At 34.7% G+C, this 21,248-nt stretch overlaps 1 protein-coding gene across 4 annotated transcripts in view; it reads left to right on the top strand.

Annotated features, from left to right (window-relative positions):
- Positions 1–21,248, top strand: part of LOC117917586 (ABC transporter D family member 1) — a 36,497-nt gene that overhangs the window by 10,588 nt on the left and 4,661 nt on the right. For all 4 annotated transcript variants that reach the window (XM_034833910.1, XM_034833908.1, XM_034833909.1 and 1 more), the window contains 14 exons: positions 4,699–4,896; positions 5,077–5,531; positions 7,897–8,032; positions 8,156–8,234; positions 11,955–12,193; positions 12,331–12,635; positions 12,729–12,840; positions 12,942–13,100; positions 14,495–14,594; positions 14,678–14,786; positions 20,071–20,161; positions 20,299–20,423; positions 20,563–20,712; positions 20,808–20,880. In XM_034833910.1, the coding sequence (XP_034689801.1) occupies positions 4,699–4,896; positions 5,077–5,531; positions 7,897–8,032; positions 8,156–8,234; positions 11,955–12,193; positions 12,331–12,635; positions 12,729–12,840; positions 12,942–13,100; positions 14,495–14,594; positions 14,678–14,786; positions 20,071–20,161; positions 20,299–20,423; positions 20,563–20,712; positions 20,808–20,880 (2,331 nt within the window). The remainder of the gene's footprint in view (positions 1–4,698; positions 4,897–5,076; positions 5,532–7,896; positions 8,033–8,155; positions 8,235–11,954; positions 12,194–12,330; positions 12,636–12,728; positions 12,841–12,941; positions 13,101–14,494; positions 14,595–14,677; positions 14,787–20,070; positions 20,162–20,298; positions 20,424–20,562; positions 20,713–20,807; positions 20,881–21,248) is intronic.

Here is a 21,248-nt window from a genome sequence, read left to right as displayed (position 1 = left end):
TGCCTTAACTCTACTTTCATAGTCCTCATTCCTAAGAAAGGGGGGGCGGAGGACTTGGGGGACTTCAGACCTATCAGTTTGATTGGGGGTTTGTACAAGCTTTTGGCCAAAGTGCTAGCCAATAGAATTAAGGAGGTGTTAGACAAGGTGGTTTTGCTGGACCAAAATGCTTTTGTGAAGGGTAGACAGATATTAGATGCATCTCTCATAGCCAATGAGGTGATTGACTATTGGCTTAAACGCAAAGAGAAAGGGCTGATATGTAAGCTGGATATTGAAAAAGCCTATGATAGTATGAATTGGAGCTTCCTTATGAAAGTCATGCGAAAGATGGGCTTTGGGGATCGTTGGATGAAATGGATTTGGTGGTGCATTTCATCGGCAAGCTTCTCTATTCTGGTGAACGGGGTTCCAACTAGTTATTTCCTCAATTCTAGGGGGTTACGCCAAGGAGATCCACTCTCCCCCTATCTCTTTGTGTTGGGAATGGAAGTCCTAAGCGCTATGTTAAGAAGGGCTGTTGATGGGGGCTTCATTTCAGGTTGTAACATCCAAGGGAGGGGGGGAATGGAGATAAATGTATCCCATCTTTTATTTGCTGATGACACGATCATTTTTTGTGAAGCAAGACAAAATCACATGACCCACTTAAGCTGGATTTTGATGTGGTTTGAGGCAGCCTCTGGTCTTAGAATAAACCTTGCTAAAAGTGAAGTAATCCCGGTTGGGGAGGTGGATGATATTGAGATGTTGGCGGTGGAGTTAGGGTGCAAAGTGGGGACCCTCCCTTCTGTCTATTTGGGGCTGCCTTTGGGAGCCAAGTACAAGGCCAGGGCTATGTGGGATGGGGTTGAAGCAAGAATGAGAAGAAGGCTTGCCTTGTGGAAAAGACAATATTTGTCAAAGGGCGGGAGGATTACCCTTATCAAAAGCACCTTGGCTAGCATGCCTATTTACCAATTGTCTCTTTTTCGCATGCCTAAGCTAGTTGTAAAAAGACTCGAAAAAATTCAGAGGGATTTTCTTTGGGGAGGGGGAGGTACGGAAAGAAAAATCCATCTAATCAATTGGGAGGTAGTGTGCACCCAAAAGGAGAGTGGGGGTCTAGGCATTCGGAGAATTGATCTCTTGAATAAGGCCCTGTTGGGGAAATGGATTTGGCGGTTTGCCTTTGAGGAAGATATTTTCTGGAGGAAGGTGATTGGGGTGAAGTATGGCCAGTTGGGTTTCGGGTGGAGAACTAAGGAGGCCTGCGGAACTTTTGGGGTGGGGGTTTGGAGGGATATTCTGAAGGAGTCGTCTTGGTGTTGGGAGAATATAGAATTCAAAGTGGGCAAGGGGACTAAGGTAAGGTTTTGGACTGACCCGTGGTGCGGAAATGAGGTGTTGTCCCAAGCTTTTCCCCAGTTGTTTGCTTTGGCGGTTAATAGGCATGCATCGGTAAATGAGATGTGAGATTCGAGCCTCGGTCAAGGAGGTTGGAACATAAGACTCTCTAGAAACTCTAATGATTGGGAGTTGGACGCCTTGGGAGAGCTGTTGCGTATGTTGAGGGATTTGAGGATCTCTATTGAAGAGGACGCAGTGATATGGAAAGGAGAGGGTCACGGCCGCTTTCGGATTAGAGATGCTTACAAGTTGTTGACAGGGTCTAATGCCATTAACTTCCCGAAAAAGAGCATTTGGGTGGACAAGGTCCCAACCAAAGTTGCTTTTTTTGCTTGGGAGGCTTCTTGGGAGAAGGTCCTAACTTTGGATAATCTTCAAAGACGGGGCTGGCAGCTTCCAAACCGGTGTTTTTTGTGTGGTTGTGAAGAGGAAACTGTAAATCATATACTTTTACACTGTACAGTTGTAAAGGCTCTTTGGGAGATTGTCTTGGCCTTGTTTGGGGCTAATTGGGTGTTCCCAGAGAAAGTCAAAGAGATGTTAGAAAGTTGGAGGGGCCCTTTTGTGGGGAAAAAGAGGAAAAGGATTTGGACTTCCATTCCCTTGTGTATTTTTTGGACGGTTTGGAAGGAGAGAAATAGATTAGCCTTTAGGGGGGGCTCTCTAGCTATTCAGAAGCTAAAGAATTCGTTTGTTTGTAATTTGTGGAGTTGGGCTAGGGTGTATATGGGAGAGGAGTCCTCTTCGCTTTTAGGTTTTTTGGAATGGCTTGCCACTCCCTAAGGGATGGTGAGTGTTGTTTTTGTTTTTGCGTAGGCTACTATGTATACTTCTTGTATGCTTTGTGGCTTTTTGCCTATTTTTAAATATATGCGCTCATTTATCTAAAAAAAAATAATCTTATATGAGAAACTACATTCTTCTTGTTAAATGCTATATTAGAAGTCAAGTAAGTTTATTTTTACAATAACTATTAGAGAATTTTCATTTGAACGGTTTAAATGTTGACAATGAAAATACCTATAAAAAAAAATGTTGACAATGAAAATGATGGTGATTAGTGAATAAAATTTTTGCTCAATATATTAGCCTTTTTAATGTCTTTTTTGGTGGAAAAGAAATGATAACAAACCTGAAAAGCTGAAACCTTGAAAATGACACATAAGTGCATATGCCTAGTTCGAATTTGGAACTAAAAATCATATTTAAAAATTGAAGAATCTACTTTTGTGGATTATGTGATGAATCTATATATTAAAAAGTCATATTTTGTTAATTTGAACTTGTCAAAAGTTTAACATTCAATGTTTTCATATGATATAATATAATTTACTTAGTAGAGTTTTTGTTTACACTTGTATAGCCTAAGAAATAAATTGTTCAGCGAAGAAAGGAGTTTTACTTTAAAGTTAAGAGTACTCCTTTGGGACTTACATATCAACAACACTCTTTCCTTTTCCTTGTTCAAAAGAAATATGTGGTGGCCTGAAACGATGATCTTTGAGTTTTGGGTACTTTTTGGGACTTAAATGTTGGTCAATACCCTTTTCTTTTCCTGGTTTCAGAGGTTTGGCCAATATGTGGGTAGCAGCTTGGAAAAATGAAACATGTTCAAGTTTGAATCCTTTTTGGGACTTCTATGTCAATCAATACTCTTGCCTTTTCCTGGTTTAAGAGATTGTGCCAATATGTGGGAGCAACATGCAACAATGAAATATTCTTTCATTTGGTTATATGCTTTAAAACTAGCCAGTCAAAAATATTATTGATATGCTTTAGGATCTCTCTCTGCTCTTCTTGCTAGAAAACTGGCTTCTGAATTTGCACTTCTAGTTCAAGTCAATTGCTTTCCAGTACCTTTAGAAGCTGCCTACTCTTTTGATGTGCTTAATTACATTTGAGCTACCTGCTGCACCAATGACTTCCCTTAGACCAAGCAAAATAGCTCATAGTATATCCATAACTAATTTTAAGAATTTTTTTTTTAATCAGAAACAAACATATGTAATAATTAAGAATAAATAAAACATGAGAAGGATGAGAAATCCTCCTCATGAAATACAAACCTGATAAGAAAGAGCTAAGAAAACCTCCTCTATACAGGGGCTATACAAAACGTACAAAAGCCTATACAGGTGTGACAACTCCTGAAATAATTTTAAGAAAATGAAGATTATGCTTCCTTGATGGTCCCTAAAACTTCCTCAGCACTATTGACTTAGGTTCCTAAAGGAACATCCATGAAGTTTTATCTTATTAGATGCTTAGAAATGATATACTTACAAAAAGACGGTAATATGGTATGGACTATATGGTGCTAGCTTCATCCCTCCAATTTCATATAATGTAAATAAGTAAAATCTCGGATCTCAGCAGATAGCAAATTGGTATTGCTCGATAATTTTTTTTTGGGATTAGTTTTGATTTGCTTGGTACCATCCGATGAGTATTAAAATAAATCTTCTGCTGATATTTTACCAAAAGGAGAACTGTTAATATGGAAGGGGAAAGAGGATTCCTCAAATTGAAAAAACTAAAATGCAGGAGTGTCTATGAAAACAAAGAAAAAAAAGTCTCAAGAAGACTAAAGAAGCATTCATTCCCAATAAAGTCTTCTGACAGAGGACCTTCATGCTAGATATCCACTTTTGAGCTGGTCATACAAGAAAATATAGACGATTTACTTGACCAGGAATCCACAAAGCTGATAAGCCATAATTTTTCTTAGTTGCCTTTGAGTTATTTTGTTAGAATTGAAAAGAAAAAACAAAGAATGTTGTACATAAGCAGGACATGTATTCTTGCTGAATTTTTACAATTTGGTTAAACCTAAGATGTACTTGTTGTCCATCTTATTACAGGGAAGAGGGAGGAGCAGTGGGATTTAATCTCTCTTACTGTGAGCTTCTTCTTTCTCAGTTTGGTTGAGGGTTTTTGATTGCAGAATATATCAGGGGTGTTTTTTGTTCTTTCCAGGTCTTTAGGCTATAGTGGTTTGGTTGTTGTTAGGGTGGTTGGTATTTGCTCTTCACTTCTCTCTTGCTTTCCTTTTTGGCCATAATTGTATTCTTCGTGTGTACTTTGTTTGCACCATTTTGCAAGCACTCTTAATTTGCTCTCTCTATTTAATTATATATATAAAAAAAAGAATTGTTTCATTTGTTATCGTTGAGAAGGCTCTACCATGTTATTGTGGCACAGAAAAGAGCACTCTTTAATTACTTCATAGGCATTAAATGAATGCGTATTACTGTATTTCAGTCTTTAGTTGTACTTTGTTGTTCATTAATTCTCTATTCAACCTTTCAGAATATGGCATACTATAAAATATCGCATGTTGATGGTCGCATAACGAATCCTGAACAACGAATTGCGAGTGACATACCAAGGTTCTGTTCAGAATTGAGTGATCTTGTACAGGATGACTTAATAGCAGTTACTGATGGTCTGCTTTATACTTGGCGCTTGTGCTCTTATGCAAGTCCAAAATATGTTTTCTGGATTTTGGTATTTCTCTATCCATTCTCTGTCCTAATTTACCAACTTTTTCTTTGGGGATAAATGTTTTTGAACGACTATCTTGCTTAGGGCAGTATATTTGTTTAGTGATATAGGGTTTTTGAGCTTTTCATAGTGATAATGGCCATTTTTTGGTTTATTGCCTCAACATCCAATGTTACTTCCCAGGCCTATGTAACGGGAGCAGGGGCCATGATTAGGAACTTTTCTCCTGCATTTGGGAAACTGATGTCCAAAGAACAACAATTGGAAGGTGAATATCGACAACTTCATTCACGGTTAAGGACCCATGCAGAAAGTATAGCATTTTATGGTGGAGGAAATAGAGAAGAATCTCATATTCAGCAGAAGTTTAAGACTCTTATTAGGCACATGAGTGCTGTTCTTCATGACCATTGGTGGTTTGGCATGATCCAAGATTTCTTATTGAAGTACCTTGGCGCTACTTTTGCTGTTATCCTGATTATTGAGCCCTTCTTTTCTGGAAATCTGAGACCTGACTCTTCAACTCTAGGACGGGCAGAGATGTTAAGTAATCTAAGATATCATACTAGTGTTATAATATCACTATTTCAGTCCCTGGGAACTCTTTCCATAAGTTCAAGACGCCTTCATCGTCTCAGGTATTGCTTGATTCACCATATGATTTGGCATTTTATGAAAGATTAAAACATGGCATTTTCTTTTACCCAACATTTAGAAACAAGCAAGAGCCTAACAGTTGCATCTATAATGACTAAAAACATGCATACTAATATGTTTGGAAAAGAGGTATTCCCATATTTTAGCAGTATCTTTCAAAATTTTTGCCTTTATTGTTGTATTACGTTCGCTTAACATCTTCAGGCATACATCTTCATGATGAAAATCAAAGGGGTTAAGTTGGTAAATAGATTAAGCAGTTACAAGGATTCCATTGATCCACAAGAAAATTTTCCAGAGGGATATAAAAAGGAGACTCAGATAAAGATAAAACTCAAGATAGATACTTTTCATAAAAAGATAAAACTCAAGATGGATACGCACATATACTCACTCTTTTATTATAGAAGATGAAATACTGCACTACTGGTTTAATTCTAAATCACTAAAAGTGTTTTCCAGTAGCACACCTGTTTTATTCGCAATTTCTTCAATGATTAATACTCAATCCTTCCCCTTCTCTATTATGTGCTTTTTTGCTCATGTAGCCAGATGATTTTTTCAGTGTATTGGTATTTTTTCATTTTGTTTTTTTTGCAATCATATTGGCATGTTCATGGGAGCTTGTATGTTGGCATGTTTGTTCCTAGGAGATTTACATCTTCTGCCAAGCAAGAAATTACTTGCCACATTTTTTTTTTCTTTTTAAAATCTTAGTAACTGCTTTTTAGAACTCCTGTCCCTCTGATTCCCACTTCCCACCAATAGTAAACTTAATACTTTAAAACCCAGTTATTTATTCTGCATCTAAAAGAATTGGCAAAGGGGCTGCCATTATTTCTCTTTATGATGATTACAAACCTTTCTTTATTTGTTTTAGGCTCTGAGGTCAGGGTGATTTTGTACTCTAATGATTAGATCTTGATTTGCATCACGAAACTATGTCCATTTTCAGCAAACTTGAGATTTATGCTTCATACTCCTTAGAGTATTCTTGTTTTTCTTTTTTGTGGAAACTTTTCTATTTTCAATTCTTTGCTTGTCTTATAGCTTCATAAAGATCTTGTTTGGGAACTTTTGACTCCTAAACCACAACACTAATTATAGGCTGGTTTGGGAATGTTTTTAAAGCAGTTCTCAAAAACCAGTTTTCGAATAAAGTTCTTAAAAAACAATTTTGAATTTTTTTTAGGAACAAATTATATTTGAGAACTCAATATGAAAAACAAATTTTTCTGCTTTTTCTCCATGAATGTAACACACTAATGTACAATGCAAAAGTTTCAAAGTATTCTTCATTTTTTTAATTGTTGCTTGTAATACTTTAGAAAAAACAACTGAAAACATTTGAAGCTTATTTGGGAACTGTTTTCTAGACTTAAAAACACATTTGGTATTTTTTTGGACAGACAACAGTTTTTTGAGAATTAGGTGTTTTTTAATAATATATTTTAATTGTTTTCAGTTGTTTTCAAGTATTTTTTTGGGGGATTGTTTTAAAAAATAATTGTACAAATATGGAAAATGATTGAAAATAAAGTATTGCCAATAAAAGTTATTTTTAAGAATATTTGGAAACATAGGAAATAGGTTGAAAACATTCCAAGTTCCGAAACAGAGTAACACTTTACTAAAAACAATTGGAAACACTTAGAGGCTATTTAGGGACTGTTTTCTAGACTTAAATGCACATTTGGTAATTTTTTGATGGAAAACAAATTTTCGAGCATTTATTTTGAAAATTAAGTGTTTTTTGAGTACATATTTTAATTGTTTAAAGTTGTTTGCACTTGTTTTTTGGGGGTTTTGTTTTTAAAAAAATATTTGTTCAAATATGGAAAATGATTGAAAATAAAGTATTATCAATAAAAGTTATTTTTGAAAAATATTTGGAAACATAGAAAATAAAACATTCCAAGTTCCAAAACAGATTTTTGTTCTAAAAAAGATCAAAAAACTGTTTTTAAAAATGATTCTTGAAAGCTGTTTTTTAGAACTGCTTTTGAAAACATTCCTAAACAAGTCCTTAAAATTTGTTATGAAAATAATATGTTTTTAGAACAAATTCTCAAAAAAATGTTTTTTGTTAGAAGTTTGCCAAATTTGTTTTTTGAGTTAGAAAACTGTGTTCAAGAATATTTTTCAAACATGGCTATATTTCTGTTGTGTTCCTGATGGGCTTGCCATCATATATCTCTGATATTTCTTTGCTACACTATTTTGTTCTGCTATAGTCCAAGTTAGTCATTTCCTGTTTGTTCTAGAGAAACTATAATGGAAACAAGTATAATAGCATTGATTATGGTTATCTTTATTTAACTTCAACCTTTACTTTTCAACTCGCAGTGGTTATGCTGACCGCATTCATGAGTTAATGGTCATATCAAGGGAACTAAGTACTGTTCATGATAAATCTTTGCAAAGAAATGGAAGTGGGAATTATGTCAGTGAAGCTAATTATATAGAGTTTTCTAATGTCAAGGTAATTAAAATTATTGTAATATTCCCTTTCAGTTTGCTTCTTGTTTTTATTTTGGTTGTGTTTTCCCTTTTTCATACTTTTTTTTGTGTGTTTCCTTGTTCTCATTGTAATAATGTGTTCCAGGTGGTTACCCCAACCAATAATGTATTGGTGGAGGATTTGACACTCAGGGTTGAGTCAGGATCTAACCTTTTGATTACAGGTACTTATTTAAATTAAACTTGTGTTGGCACCATTTCATGCTGCTTTTCTTCTTATTGTCATTTTTACCATTCTTCTACTTCTTTTTTTTTTTTCCTTTCTAACTTTTGTTTCTGTTGAAATAAAAAGGAGATTAGAAAGGAAAAAAAAAAAAGAGAGCAGAAACCAGTCGTTAATGAAATCAGAGTATCCATTTGTTATTTTACTAGTGTTAGGTTATTGGTGAGTGAAGCAGATGGCTCTTGTTGGTTGTGACAAGAGTTTAGTTACTGCCATTGTGTACTACCTTATGCATAGCACTTATTCTTTGTAGCTTGCTGGCTGAATTATGTTTAACCTTTTAAACTTTTGAGAGAGTGCAGATTGAAACTCCTCTGGGTGACAAATAAAGAAAATCGAGGGAATAGCAACTAATACATTGAGGAGTAATAAAAGTACTTATAAAGTGATAATTGATGCCAAAAGTTTATCATGGTACCACCACATAAGCATAACTACATGAATAAAATGAATATGTATATGCTACATAAAAATCTTTCTGATATCATGTGTGAAACAATTCGTGCTTCGTACTTGAAGATTAAATAGCTAGTTTGACTGTAAAAATTTCAAAATACTGCATGAGAGGTATTGTACAAAAAGAACAAGATACCATGCAGTGAAAGCAAAGGAAAAAGGAAAAGTGAAATAAAAGAGAGAGAAGCACACATAATATTTGGATTTCTCAAAATTCAGATCTACATGCTTATGCTCTGAGGCAGGAAGAGAACATGATACAGCTATCAAAGTAAACCAACACCAATGGTCCAATGGTTCAAATCTTTATGATATTCTGAACCATTCATGAACACCACAAAATATGATTGAAACATTTATAGCTCCCACATAAATAAGGAGTTGTGCAGCAGTTACAAAATGGGATAGAGTAGCTTGAGCTAGCCGTCTAATATAGAACCTCTGAGTAATTAAGGCTAATGTATAACCAAATTAAAAATACCCAAGTTACACTTCAAGGTTGTACAAAATTTTATGTTATCCATGCCTTGATGTGGCTGGGGGGTCTCTGACCGCCAGACAGGTTAGATTCAATCTACTGACCAGTTTCACTATGCTCCACATGACACAACAAGGATACATGTTTTTGTGGGGTTTGATTTATCTAAGGTTCTTAGGATGCCTGTATGGGTAAATTTTAAAGTTTTAATCTGTAGCATCTTTTGGGATAGCGATGGTAACTGTTGGGTATGTGGTTCTTTTGGTGATAACAGTGGAGGCAGCAGGGTTGGGTCCAGTGCCAGGTTGTTCTAGAATATTGTTAGAGTACCTTTTGGTGTCGTTATCAATGTGGTTAGGAATTAGGGTGGAGCTTTGGCTGTGATTGAATCTGGTGGAGGTTGTGTTAGTGACATATCCTGGGATAGAATAGTAGTTAGAGAGAAGGTGGTTTGGTGGTGATGGTAATGTGGTGACATCTTTTAGTTTTATCTGGACCAAGCAATGGAGGTTAACAGGGTGGTTGGCTATGGTGGTGGTGTTATGTAGAGGGCTGTGAAGGTATTGAATGAGTAGGAGAGGATGGTGCTCTTGGATGGGAAGGAGGTGTTATTTGTGGATTGGTGGTGCTTGTGGAATGGTGATGGTGTTGCTGTTATTGCTTACATTGGTATGGTACGGTTGTCAGGTTTAGACAGTGCCCATTTAGGTTTTGTCATTGTGGAGAGGTGAAGATGAAGGTGCTGCTGATGTTTTAGTACCCTTGGTGGTGGTTCCATAACATACTGAGCCACCTGTTATAAAATATGTTAAACTTCTCAATGTATTATGAGATGTAACATCATCTTGTTGTTAATTCCATATTATATGTTCATTCTCTTCTGGTTTTTGTCGAAGTCAGTTTGGGCTATAGAGGATTGGGACATCTTCTGCTTGTGCATCTAGAACTCAAGGTTTTCTCTCAACTTCAAATGCAACAGACAGGCAACAATATTTCTTTCCCCAGGGGAGTCCTCAGAATGCAGTATAAATTTGGGCTTTGAGCATAGTTGGGGATAATGTTTTTAAAGGCTATTGAAGCTTATGCTTTGGAGACAAAGTTATGCAAATTGGCCTTGAGGCTGTAGCCTCAGTTTATGGTAATTGGGGCTTAGGCCTCACTCTAGAGGGCTATTAAGGCTTAAACCTGGAAGGCTTTTAAAGGGTTTTGGGCCTTTATGGACTTTTTGTATGTATGTCATAAAAGGTTTTAACCTCAATTTTTAATGGTTTTAATGAGTTGTGCTTTTATGGGCTCTTGGTATAGATTTATTAGTTTTGTCTTATATCCAAGACTAGGGTTAAATCTTTTACAAAGTGAGGGCTTAGTTGGCTACCAATTAACCCTTTAAATGGAAAGGGAAAAAGGATATTGAGAAGGAAGAAATAAAGGAATTGTTGGCCACCATAGTGGCTGAGCTTTATGTGTATAATCATTATCTCATTATTGATAGATAAAGGAGAAAGATCGTTGCAATTAAATGATGAAGAAGACGAATAAGTGGACATTAACACTGATAGAGAGGACAATAGAACAATGGGTTCTATATCTCCAAGGGTCGGACTCTAAATTGTTTATAAAAGATGGTCCTTCGACGCTAATTGATTTCATTCATTGGGTGAGTTCCCATTGAGGGAGGGGTTGTTTTTTGTACATCTTGTTTCGATAGTTTTTTGTTTCAACTGTAAGGGGGAGAGTCTCTCTTCCTTGTACTTCTTAAGTCTGCTATTTTAGCGCCTTTTCGAAATACATTACTCTCACTTATTAAAAAAAAATAAAAAATAGAACAATGGGATATGATTATAATTCATTGGAAGATCCTACTAGTGATAGTGATGGTGATGCTGATTATTTGATGAAGCCTTGAGAGGGTTGGATTTTTGAAGAGAGAAAGAGGAACTGAATTGGAAACTATTGATAATGACATGCATTTAGTTTGATTATTATGAATTATATAGTTTTCTTATTATTTAATTTTTATGTGATTTTATTAGTATATTTTTTTTCCTTGTTTTTGAGATTTTTTTTTTCTTCTATGTTATCATTTATTTTTTTATTTACTTATGGTTTAAATTGAGGCTTATGCCTTTGTTCTGCCTTGAGACTATTGCTTCATCTCATTTGGGCAAACACCAAATGATTGCCTTTACCTTTTAAAACATTGATTATGGGTAGGCCTAAGAATCATTATGTTAGGTGGGGAAATTTATGGGACCTTGTATTCAAGTAGTTTTTGCTGGACAATTCAGTGTATTTCTTTTAGTTTTGTTGTTCTTTTTTCTTGAGAGTGTGTGTGTGCAGAATTCATGATAAGGGAGGAGGAGCCTTTGCTCCAGCTGTCATATTTTAAAGACATTGTACCTACTGTGTTTTCATATTCATTACTTGAAAAACAATATATGGCTTGAATTGCTGAGTTTGGATTTTATGGAAGCTTGTAAACTAAAAGACTTTAATATCAAATAGCTATTATTTTGCTGAGACAGTCATTTGTCTTGCATTTTTCTTCAGTATTCATTGTTCTATTATGCAATTCAACATACATCACAGTCCAACATTTCTTCTCAAACTTAATGGCTGGAAATATAAATTTACTGAAATAAATGATGTGAATTCTTCCTATATATCATATTTTGAAATGCTCTTCCTATAATTTTTCACATTTAAAACTTTTGTTCTTTGCTGAAGGTCCTAATGGTAGCGGCAAAAGTTCACTTTTCAGAGTCCTGGGAGGCCTCTGGCCACTTGTATGTGGCCATATTGTGAAACCTGGGATTGGTTCTGATCTTAATAAAGAGATTTTCTACGTGCCGCAAAGACCATACACTGCTGTAGGAACACTTCGGGATCAGTTAATTTATCCCCTTACACAAGATGAAGAGGTTGAACCACTCACACATGGTGGAATGGTTGAGCTGTTGAAAAATGTAGGAGTTTTCATCCTACCCATTTTTTTTCTCAATTCCTTTCTGTCAAATAGATGCTTTGTAATCTTTTGGCTCCATGAATTCTTAAGACTTCCTTTGACATGATCCTTGGTAAAATTTTGTGATCCATTTGCCAGGTTGACCTTGAGTATCTATTGGACCGTTACCCACCTGAGAAAGAAATAAATTGGGGTGATGAACTCTCTCTGGGGGAGCAGCAAAGATTGGGAATGGCCAGACTGTTCTACCATAAACCTAAATTTGCTATTCTGGATGAGTGCACCAGTGCTGTGACAACTGATATGGAGGAACGTTTCTGTGCTAAAGTTCGAGCCATGGGAACTTCATGCATTACAATTTCACATCGTCCTGCACTAGTTGCTTTTCATGATGTAGTTTTGTCCTTGGATGGTGAAGGAGGCTGGAGTGTTCATTATAAGAGGTTCAATTCATGATTTGGTTAATCTTATTTTTGCGTCCTTCAGTTCAGCTGTATGGACTATATTTGTTTATTGGACTTTTGTGAAAACTCCAGGGATGATTCTCCAGTCCTTACTGAAACCAAGACAAATATGACAAAGCCTTCTGAAAGTGATCGCCAAAGTGATGCAATGGTAGTTCAACGAGCATTTTCAACCACTAGGAAGGTACTAAGTTTTGATTTTTATGTTCATCTTTATGGGCATTTTGTTTAGTAGACCTGTTATGACTCAAAATATATTGTGACCTGTTTTTTCTTGTTCTCTAGGACTCTGCATTCTCAAATTCGAAGGCCCAATCATACATTTCAGAGGTTATGGCAGTGTCTCCCTCTGTGGATTGCAATGTTCCATTGCCTGTAATTCCACAGCTCCAAAGTGCTCCAAGGGTATTGCCATTGAGAGTGGCTTCCATGTTCAGAATACTGGTGAGCATCTTTTAGTTCAATGCGTTGTCTCTGAACACTTCTGTTGACATTATATAATAGAGGAATGAGATGGTCCAACTGTCACATTGGCGAAAAGGGTGTGTTTTCGTACTTGTGTTCTATTCTGGAAATTTAAATCTCAATTCTAGACTCTATACCAGAATTCCAGGTTCCAATCATCCAATTCTTGGTTTTGTCAAAATGATTCTCAAACTCCATTACTGATTTTACTTTCCTAGGTTAGCACCCTTCATATATTGGGTTTTGTCAGAATTATTTGATCACATGCTTGTGATATCTGTTGCTTGTGTTTGTCTTGCTTTGGTGGTTCCTTTAATATTTCGTTTTTCTCAAAATTCTAGATTGTGAGATTTATATTATTGGTTTTGAATTTCGAAGCTTTTATGGTGGAAATGTCATTTTGTCTCCTTTTCCTGTTTCAGTTTCTTGGGACCCTTTTCTGCATTTCCGGTGTACTTGGGGTGCGCCCCTTTTCTGATTGTCTTTTTTATGATAAAGTCTTTATTTGCCTGTCACAAAATATAAGAGGAATTGGTACTGCCACTGGAACCCAACAGCGAATTGATTAAAGAATAGATAGAATCTCTTGATAAGAATTTTCTTTAAACTTTTGATAAAAATTTCTTTACCTTCTTGGCTGTGCTCTTTTATTTACTGCTTCTGATATAAATGTTCTGTTTCGATATTGCCAACTTTAGGCCAGGTAATTTCAAGTCGTATCTGGCTGTATTGCACTCTGCCCCTTTCTCTCTTCTTTCTGTTTTGGGTTTGAGCTATGGTTTGGTCCAATTTTGTTCCAATTACACTTGATTACAAGTATTTTTGTCATTTTCATGATGTGTTGGGCAACCTTAATTAAGTTTGAAAATCAAGAATATGAAAGAAATAATAATTGTACAATGATACTTATCAACCATTTCTAAAAACTGTAATATGGATCAGAAAATTGAAAATTTTATCAAACACAATTATAAGGAGCAACATAGAGCACATTTTCTTTATTTTTTATTGCAGCTTTAATATTGTATGCATAATTTCTCCAATGCCCACTTGTCTAATTTTACATATGTGGAATGAAAATATGTCCTACACAAGTGCTTTTCACCTTACAATTTTATGTTGGAAAATAACCTGCTGTTAGTTTGTTCTCACAACATAGGTAGATGATGCTTTTTGCACTGTGCTGTATCAAGATGTTGGTCCAATTGCTAATATCTTGTTTCTGGAACGTTTTCTTCATGGCTCATTACTACAAATATGATTTGTTGATTTTCTACTTAAGCGCCATATGCTCTGAAAATCTGCATATATGCATTATTATAGCTTCTTCTGGAAATACTTTTGCATACTTTCTTACTACTTTCCCATTCTAGGTACCGACAGTGCTGGACAAACAAGGTGCACAACTGCTTGCAGTTGCTTTACTTGTTCTCTCAAGGACATGGGTCTCAGATCGTATAGCATCGTTAAATGGTATTCTGCATATATTGTTTTCTTCAAAATGCATATGAAAATCCATGTGATCACATTCTTAATGAAGTGCATTGGTTATACAGGGACCACTGTAAAGTATGTTTTGGAGCAGGACAAGGAATCCTTTATTCGTTTAATTGGTGTGAGTGTTCTTCAAAGTGCTGCATCATCGTTTATTGCACCTTCATTGAGGTAATCTTCCATGGCCTAATGGTGCCCGCTTGCATAGACATTTAAAGCATGTCATGACTTATTTGTTGAATTGTTACTTTACCAAGTGGAGCTGCTTCAGTTGATTTAATTATGTGGTTCATACCGTTTAAAACCATTTTGTGTCGTGGCTTTAGCATTATTCTCTTTATTTAAGCCAGATTATAGTGAATTTATCATTTCTTTCTTTCTTTTCCCCATCTGGTTGGTTGCAGTTTTAGCACGATTGTATGATCATATACAGGGTGTCACTCATAGTACTTCCATGATAATGTTAAAATTGGATCAAAATCAAATTATCCACTATGAGATCTAAAGAGATTTAGACATTTTAGTGACAATTTTATGAGGATGCAAGAAATGTAACCCTGTCCCAACTTTCTATTTCCGACCCATAATTTCTCCCTTTGGGCATCCAAAAGTTTCTGATTAGACCACCCAAAAAGTTGCAAGTGTGGCAGTTTCAAAAGGGTCCTATCTATTGTTCTGTTTCCTAGCCTTCCAAAAATTGTTGCTTAAAGACCTGAAATCTGGTTTTTTATTTCATGTATCCATACTAGTGCTCATGTATGCATCCATATGAGTACCATGAACAAATTTTTGACTCCTCTATCATTCATCGTTCGAGATTTCAAAATTGACTCCCCTTTTTAAGCAGTCTAAGGCCAGGCTGATTGATTTTGATGAGTCAAAAGATGAAGCAAGGAGAGGGAAAATAAGGAGGAATGTGAAGAAGAAAGAATAAATTTATTCTTGATCCTCAAATAAATAAATATTACACTATCATCTGAAATTATTTCATTCTTGTAAGACCCAGGATTAAATATATATCTTGATAGTAAACTCAATTGGGTTTCTAATTAAAAATTAGATAGGAAGGTTTCACCAAAAATAGTGGGTTAATATATGTGCTTGTTGGTTGTTAGTTTTGTTCTTGAGCCCCTTTGATGGGGTGGTAAGTGGGAGTATCCTTCCCCTTTTCTCTTAATCTTCCACGTTACAATTATCAATGTTATCTTGAGCAATGGATAGTTGTTTTTCTAATTTGGGTGGTTCCATATCTCATGTGATCATATCTCCAATTTCTGGAAGCCAGTTTTTTATATTTTATTTTCTGGGTGAAGCTCCTTGCAATCAACTGAGGTTAGATAAGACTCATGAGTGTGGTTATTAGAGCAGTGGGCTTTGACAGACTGTTGCTTCTGCTTGGATTTGGATTATGGGGTTGTCTATCTTTGGAGTCACTATGCTTCCAATGAAGTTGAACTGTATTTTTTACATGCTTTGTGCTTTTCACTTAGCATTGATTGATAGGTAAAGACTGACAGGAGATAGGTGGTAATGCAGCATGCAGTACAGTTAATGAAGGATGATCCTTACTTGTTTGATGAAACCAGGAGGAGAACGTAACTCTTTCTAACCCAACCATTACTGTTTAACAAGGATAACTTTATGCCAGCATTTATTTTAATCAGCTAAATATCTAGAGCCACACCTAAAGAAAATCTTAATTAAAGAAATGATAATGTGAATCCCTAGGGACCAATCTCTTTCTGGGTAGCAGGCTTTGTCCTACTTAAAAGTTTTGATGTTCAAAGCTGTAATCTCAAAGAAAATTAAAGGCTGAATGCGCCATAGTTAATGAATGATGGTCCTACCACCTTCGTTGTGGAATTTGCTCTTCCCACTTCAGTGTCTAGGGGCTAGGTTATCTGGCTCTTGAGTTCCATTATTTGTCAAAACCTTATTTCTAGAATATCTTTCTTTATTATATTTGTTAAGGGAGGAATTGATGGTAGTGATAGCTGCCTGACAGGCAAGGGTCTCTGTTTTGTTAGTTCTCTCTTTATTGCCTTGCATATCCTCATTAATGATTTTTTGAAGGGGATCTTGCACCCTTGTTAATTTATTGTAAAACAAGTTTACAATGAATTTACAGCTTTGCATAGCTAAGTATACTAGATAGGATTCTTTCAATTGATCAGCTTTCTTTTTTTGATCCTTTGTGCCGAATTGTGATGTAGCATGTATCATGTGTACTGCTTGGTTTAGTGTTTGTTCTGATAGGTTTTCAGTAGTTGTTCTTTGATACTTTTTTTGGCATTTGAAGAAGAAAAAAGAAAGGAGGCTATTTCTGTGGTAATATTTTTGTAAGACAACCATAAGATTATGGAGAATATCGAGTCTTAAAGGGGATAGAAGACAATTGTTGCATAATAGATTTAGTTCATGTGATTGAGAGTGGTAACTATCCACATTTAGCTCACTCTGGAGAGTGTTCTTTTATTTTTCTTGTTTTTGGCTATTGTGGTGCTTCTTACTCTCTTTTTTCCTTTTTAGAAATTCCATTGAATAACAACAGTATGTTTGATCTTGTCATAACTGACAAGATCATTGTTTGACTATTTTCTTGATTCTGTTTATTATTATGATAACAAAATAATTTTCCTGTCAGTTGTCAATTTGAGGAATTGCTGATCTCACCTAAGTGTCTGTTATATATTTGACAATATTTTCAAATTACTCTTAAATATGGCGTGAAACTTTAGAAACCAGATTAATGTAGTAGATGGATTACTAACATCCATATCATTGTACTCTTTATCATGGATCTCAGAAATGGAACTCTTAAATGATGCTTGTTTTATTATTTGAAATCTAAATAGATCTTAATTTGAATTAATTCTGAATAGAGCTGAATGCGGTTAGATGTTTCGGTTGTTTGTTTTTTATTAATATCTGAATGTTGTTAAGTTGTTTGTTTTTATTAATGCTTGAATATTGTTAAAGTGTTAAATTTGTTTATCTTAATATGCTAAAAACAGCTATGAAATTAATTATTATGTTTCTTCTTATTTTATATAATTAAGATACAAATATTTGGAAAAGAAAACGTAATTTACATATTCTTAAATATCCCAAAATATTGAAATTTTTTACAATAAGAAAAATTTTGTAACGATTAATTATGTATTTAGTTAGGATGCTAGTAATTTGGGTTTCTAATTATGTTTGGTGTTAAGGAAATGATAGAAATTTTTTGAATTGAGTTCCATTGATTACTCACTGGTTTTTATGTGATGCATCTTTGGATTTATGGATTTGTAATTGAAATATGTGTTCAACTATCGGAATTAATTTGCTCATTTTGGATTTTCAATTTGGGAGGAACGTCAAATACATACTTTTTATTTTTTTAGCTTAATTGGAATGGTTGATTCTAGTGAATGTTTAGATCAATATGAATTATGCTTGGAGTTTAATTAAAAAAAGAATCATTGGAATTGATCATAGTTGGTTTATTTTGGTTTTGTTGTACTATAAAGTGGTTGGATTTTAAAAAATTATAGTAGATTTATTTCCAATCAAAATTTTATGATTTAGAGTTCGTTGCTTTCATTTTTGAATAAGGAATATATTGAAATTTATGGAATTTATTTCATTGAGAATAGGATGAATTATGAGGCAAAAATAGTAGTTGCATGTGGTTGAATCTCACTTTCATTTTTGGAATGTGATTTGTTTTATATTCGCTTTTTATTCAAATTAAGTGATTTTTATGTTGTTTGTTTCATTTTTGAGTAACAATGCCTGAAAAAAATTAGGTTTAAATTTTCTTGAGAATAAGAGAAAAAATGGACAAAAACAAAATCAATCTTATTCATTTTTTTGTTTTTTCTCTAAGACAAATTTGTTAAATTTATGGTAAATTCAGTTCTCATTCAAATTGCATGAAATTAAAGTTGTTGATTTGCTTTTAAGTTACGAATTACCAAAAAATTTCAAAAATGAATTTGATTTTATTTTGTGTGAGAAATTGGGATTGAGGATTGTAACAAAGTTAATGGTTGAGAAGAAAGAAGGAAAAAGAAGATTTTTTCCATTAAGAGAAAAGTAAGAAAATTTCAATTTTTCCATTAAGACAAAATTGTCTTAGAAAAAGTAATAAGTTAAAAAATAAATTAGTATAAAAATGTCTTAGGTCACATTTGTTTTTTTGTCTTAAATCTAAGTAAACCTTAATTTAACTTATGTTTAAATAATACTTGATAGTGTTAAATATTAAGTCATTTGTTTTTCTTGTTTTCTTTGACTTAAATCGTCATTTTAAAAATAATTTGTTTTTAACTTATCACCTTTTTAAGACTATTTTGTCTTAGTAGAAAATGTGAAATGTTTTTACTTTTATCTTAAATCTTAAAGCAGTTTGCTTCAGGGCTTAAAAAAACCATCAAACCCTTAATGTTTTAAGTTTGAAAAACAAACAAGGCCTTAGTGTTACTCCATTCTTTGGCTGTCTTAATGTCTTCATTCCCTTTGTTCTTTGCTGCATAAATCAAGCTGGTACTAGGACCGGTACTTCTACTAGATTTAATGCTATACATCTCACATTTGGGTATGCATTTGCATCTGACTCATGGTTTATAATATTCTAAGTGAAACTTGTTATGTTATGTCATGAGCATGGACGAGTTTGTGGATTAATCTGTGTGCTAACAGTTTGCCTTTTTTCCTAATGGAAACTTGTTAGGATTTTAGCCCATGTTGACTTGATATATACTGTTGACTCATTACCTAATAACTTAAGTTTTTAGATCAATTAGTAGAGTAATATGGTAACAACCTTGGTTTTCAGAAGTTTGGGAATTCTAACAAACCACTTGTTTATTCCCCCATTTATAGAACCTACACTAGCATGATAAAGCTGCACATAGGGTGGTTGGTAGGGCTTTAACATGTTGGCTTTAAAAGCCAAGCTTGCGTGTCAAGTGGTAGCTTAATGGAACTTTTGGTTTCAAGACTCATAATTGGTAACCTTTTGTGTGGAAGATGTAATGATATATTTCACTATGGGCCTGTTTGTGACTATGCCATTTACAATCATTAATTTTCTTCTTTATGAAGTTTTGAATGCCATGATTGAGACATATGTGACTATTATGAATTCTCTCTCAAATGGGTGCGTCACTTGGGAATGCTTTTCTGCCATTTACAATCATTAGTTTTCTTCTTTATGGAGTTCTGAATGCTGAGATTTAGGCATATGTGACTGTTATGAATTCTCTCTTAAATGGGCCTATTACTAGGGAATGTTTTCCACTTTATTGCTTCTTTTAGTGGTACTGCTATCAGTTAATGTGATAGATTGCATATAGTCAACTGAATTTTAGGTCATGTTAATTTCTTTTTGCATTTTGTACACATGGGGATTTCATAAGTAGCTTTTTGTTCATTAATTGTGGAGCAAACTTTTCTTATTTTACAGGCACTTAACAGCAAGGTTAGCCCTTGGGTGGAGAATTCGTTTGACTCAACATTTACTCAAGAACTACTTGAGAAGGAATGCATTTTACAAGGTAAGGAAATGGTATACAGAGTATCTACTAATTCTAACACTTAATCTATCTTGCTGTAGACCCAGTAGTGGATCATATTTTGTATGCTTGGCATGCTGAAAGGTCCTGTTTGATTACAGCATATGGCTTCTTTGTAGGTTTTCCACAATTCAAGCAAAAATATTGATGCAGATCAGAGAATAACTCATGATCTGGAGAAGTTAACTACTGATTTATCAGGGCTGGTAACTGGAATGGTAAAGCCAACTGTTGACATTCTGTGGTGAGTAGTCTATATTTTATAAGGTGTTTTAGAACCAGTTGGTTTCAAGAGTACTTTGATATTGGATTATGAATATGTATATTTTCACTTGTTCCTTTTCTCTTTGCTAATAATTTAAAGTGCTGCTGCAATTTTTTAGGTTCACCTGGAGAATGAAGCTCTTGACCGGTCAAAGGGGTGTTGCGATACTGTATGCTTATATGTTACTGGGTCTTGGTTTCCTAAGAAGTGTGACTCCTGATTTTGGTGATTTGACAAGTCGAGAACAACAACTTGAGGGGACCTTTAGGTCATTTCTTGTTTGGTTTATACTTCCTATATTGGTTCTATTGTGCTGTGTGGCTGTAAACATTGTACTAACATGTTGCATCATGCATTAATTAGATTCATGCATGCAAGATTGCGTACCCATGCTGAATCTGTTGCGTTTTTTGGAGGTGGTGCTCGGGAAAAAGCGGTAAGCTACTTTAACTTGAAGTACTTCTTTTATATAGGATGCTAAATAGTGTTGCTGACTTAATTGTTATTGTTTTTAATTATATTGCTTATGTTATTTGCTTAAGGTTTATGGGCATGAATACTAACACCAGGTGCTGGATTCAGCCACCCTACAGAAGCCTAAACATAGTTTGCTACCTAATGAAGATTTACCTACTGAAAAGATTAGTGGCAGTACAATAAAGGATTCAAGAAGAACAGAAGTATTTTTTATTAGTCAGAGTGGCACAAAATGAGGAGAACATGATGGAAAGCTGTCTAAAATGGTTCCAACATGTATAGTGAAAACCAAATGATTCAGCACTTAATATGAATGACTGGTTTAAA

Source organism: Vitis riparia, chromosome 7, assembly GCF_004353265.1.
Source record: "Vitis riparia cultivar Riparia Gloire de Montpellier isolate 1030 chromosome 7, EGFV_Vit.rip_1.0, whole genome shotgun sequence".
NCBI lineage: Eukaryota > Viridiplantae > Streptophyta > Magnoliopsida > Vitales > Vitaceae > Vitis > Vitis riparia.
Note: the sequence above shows the minus strand (reverse complement) of the source record. Positions and strands in the feature narration are given on the sequence as shown.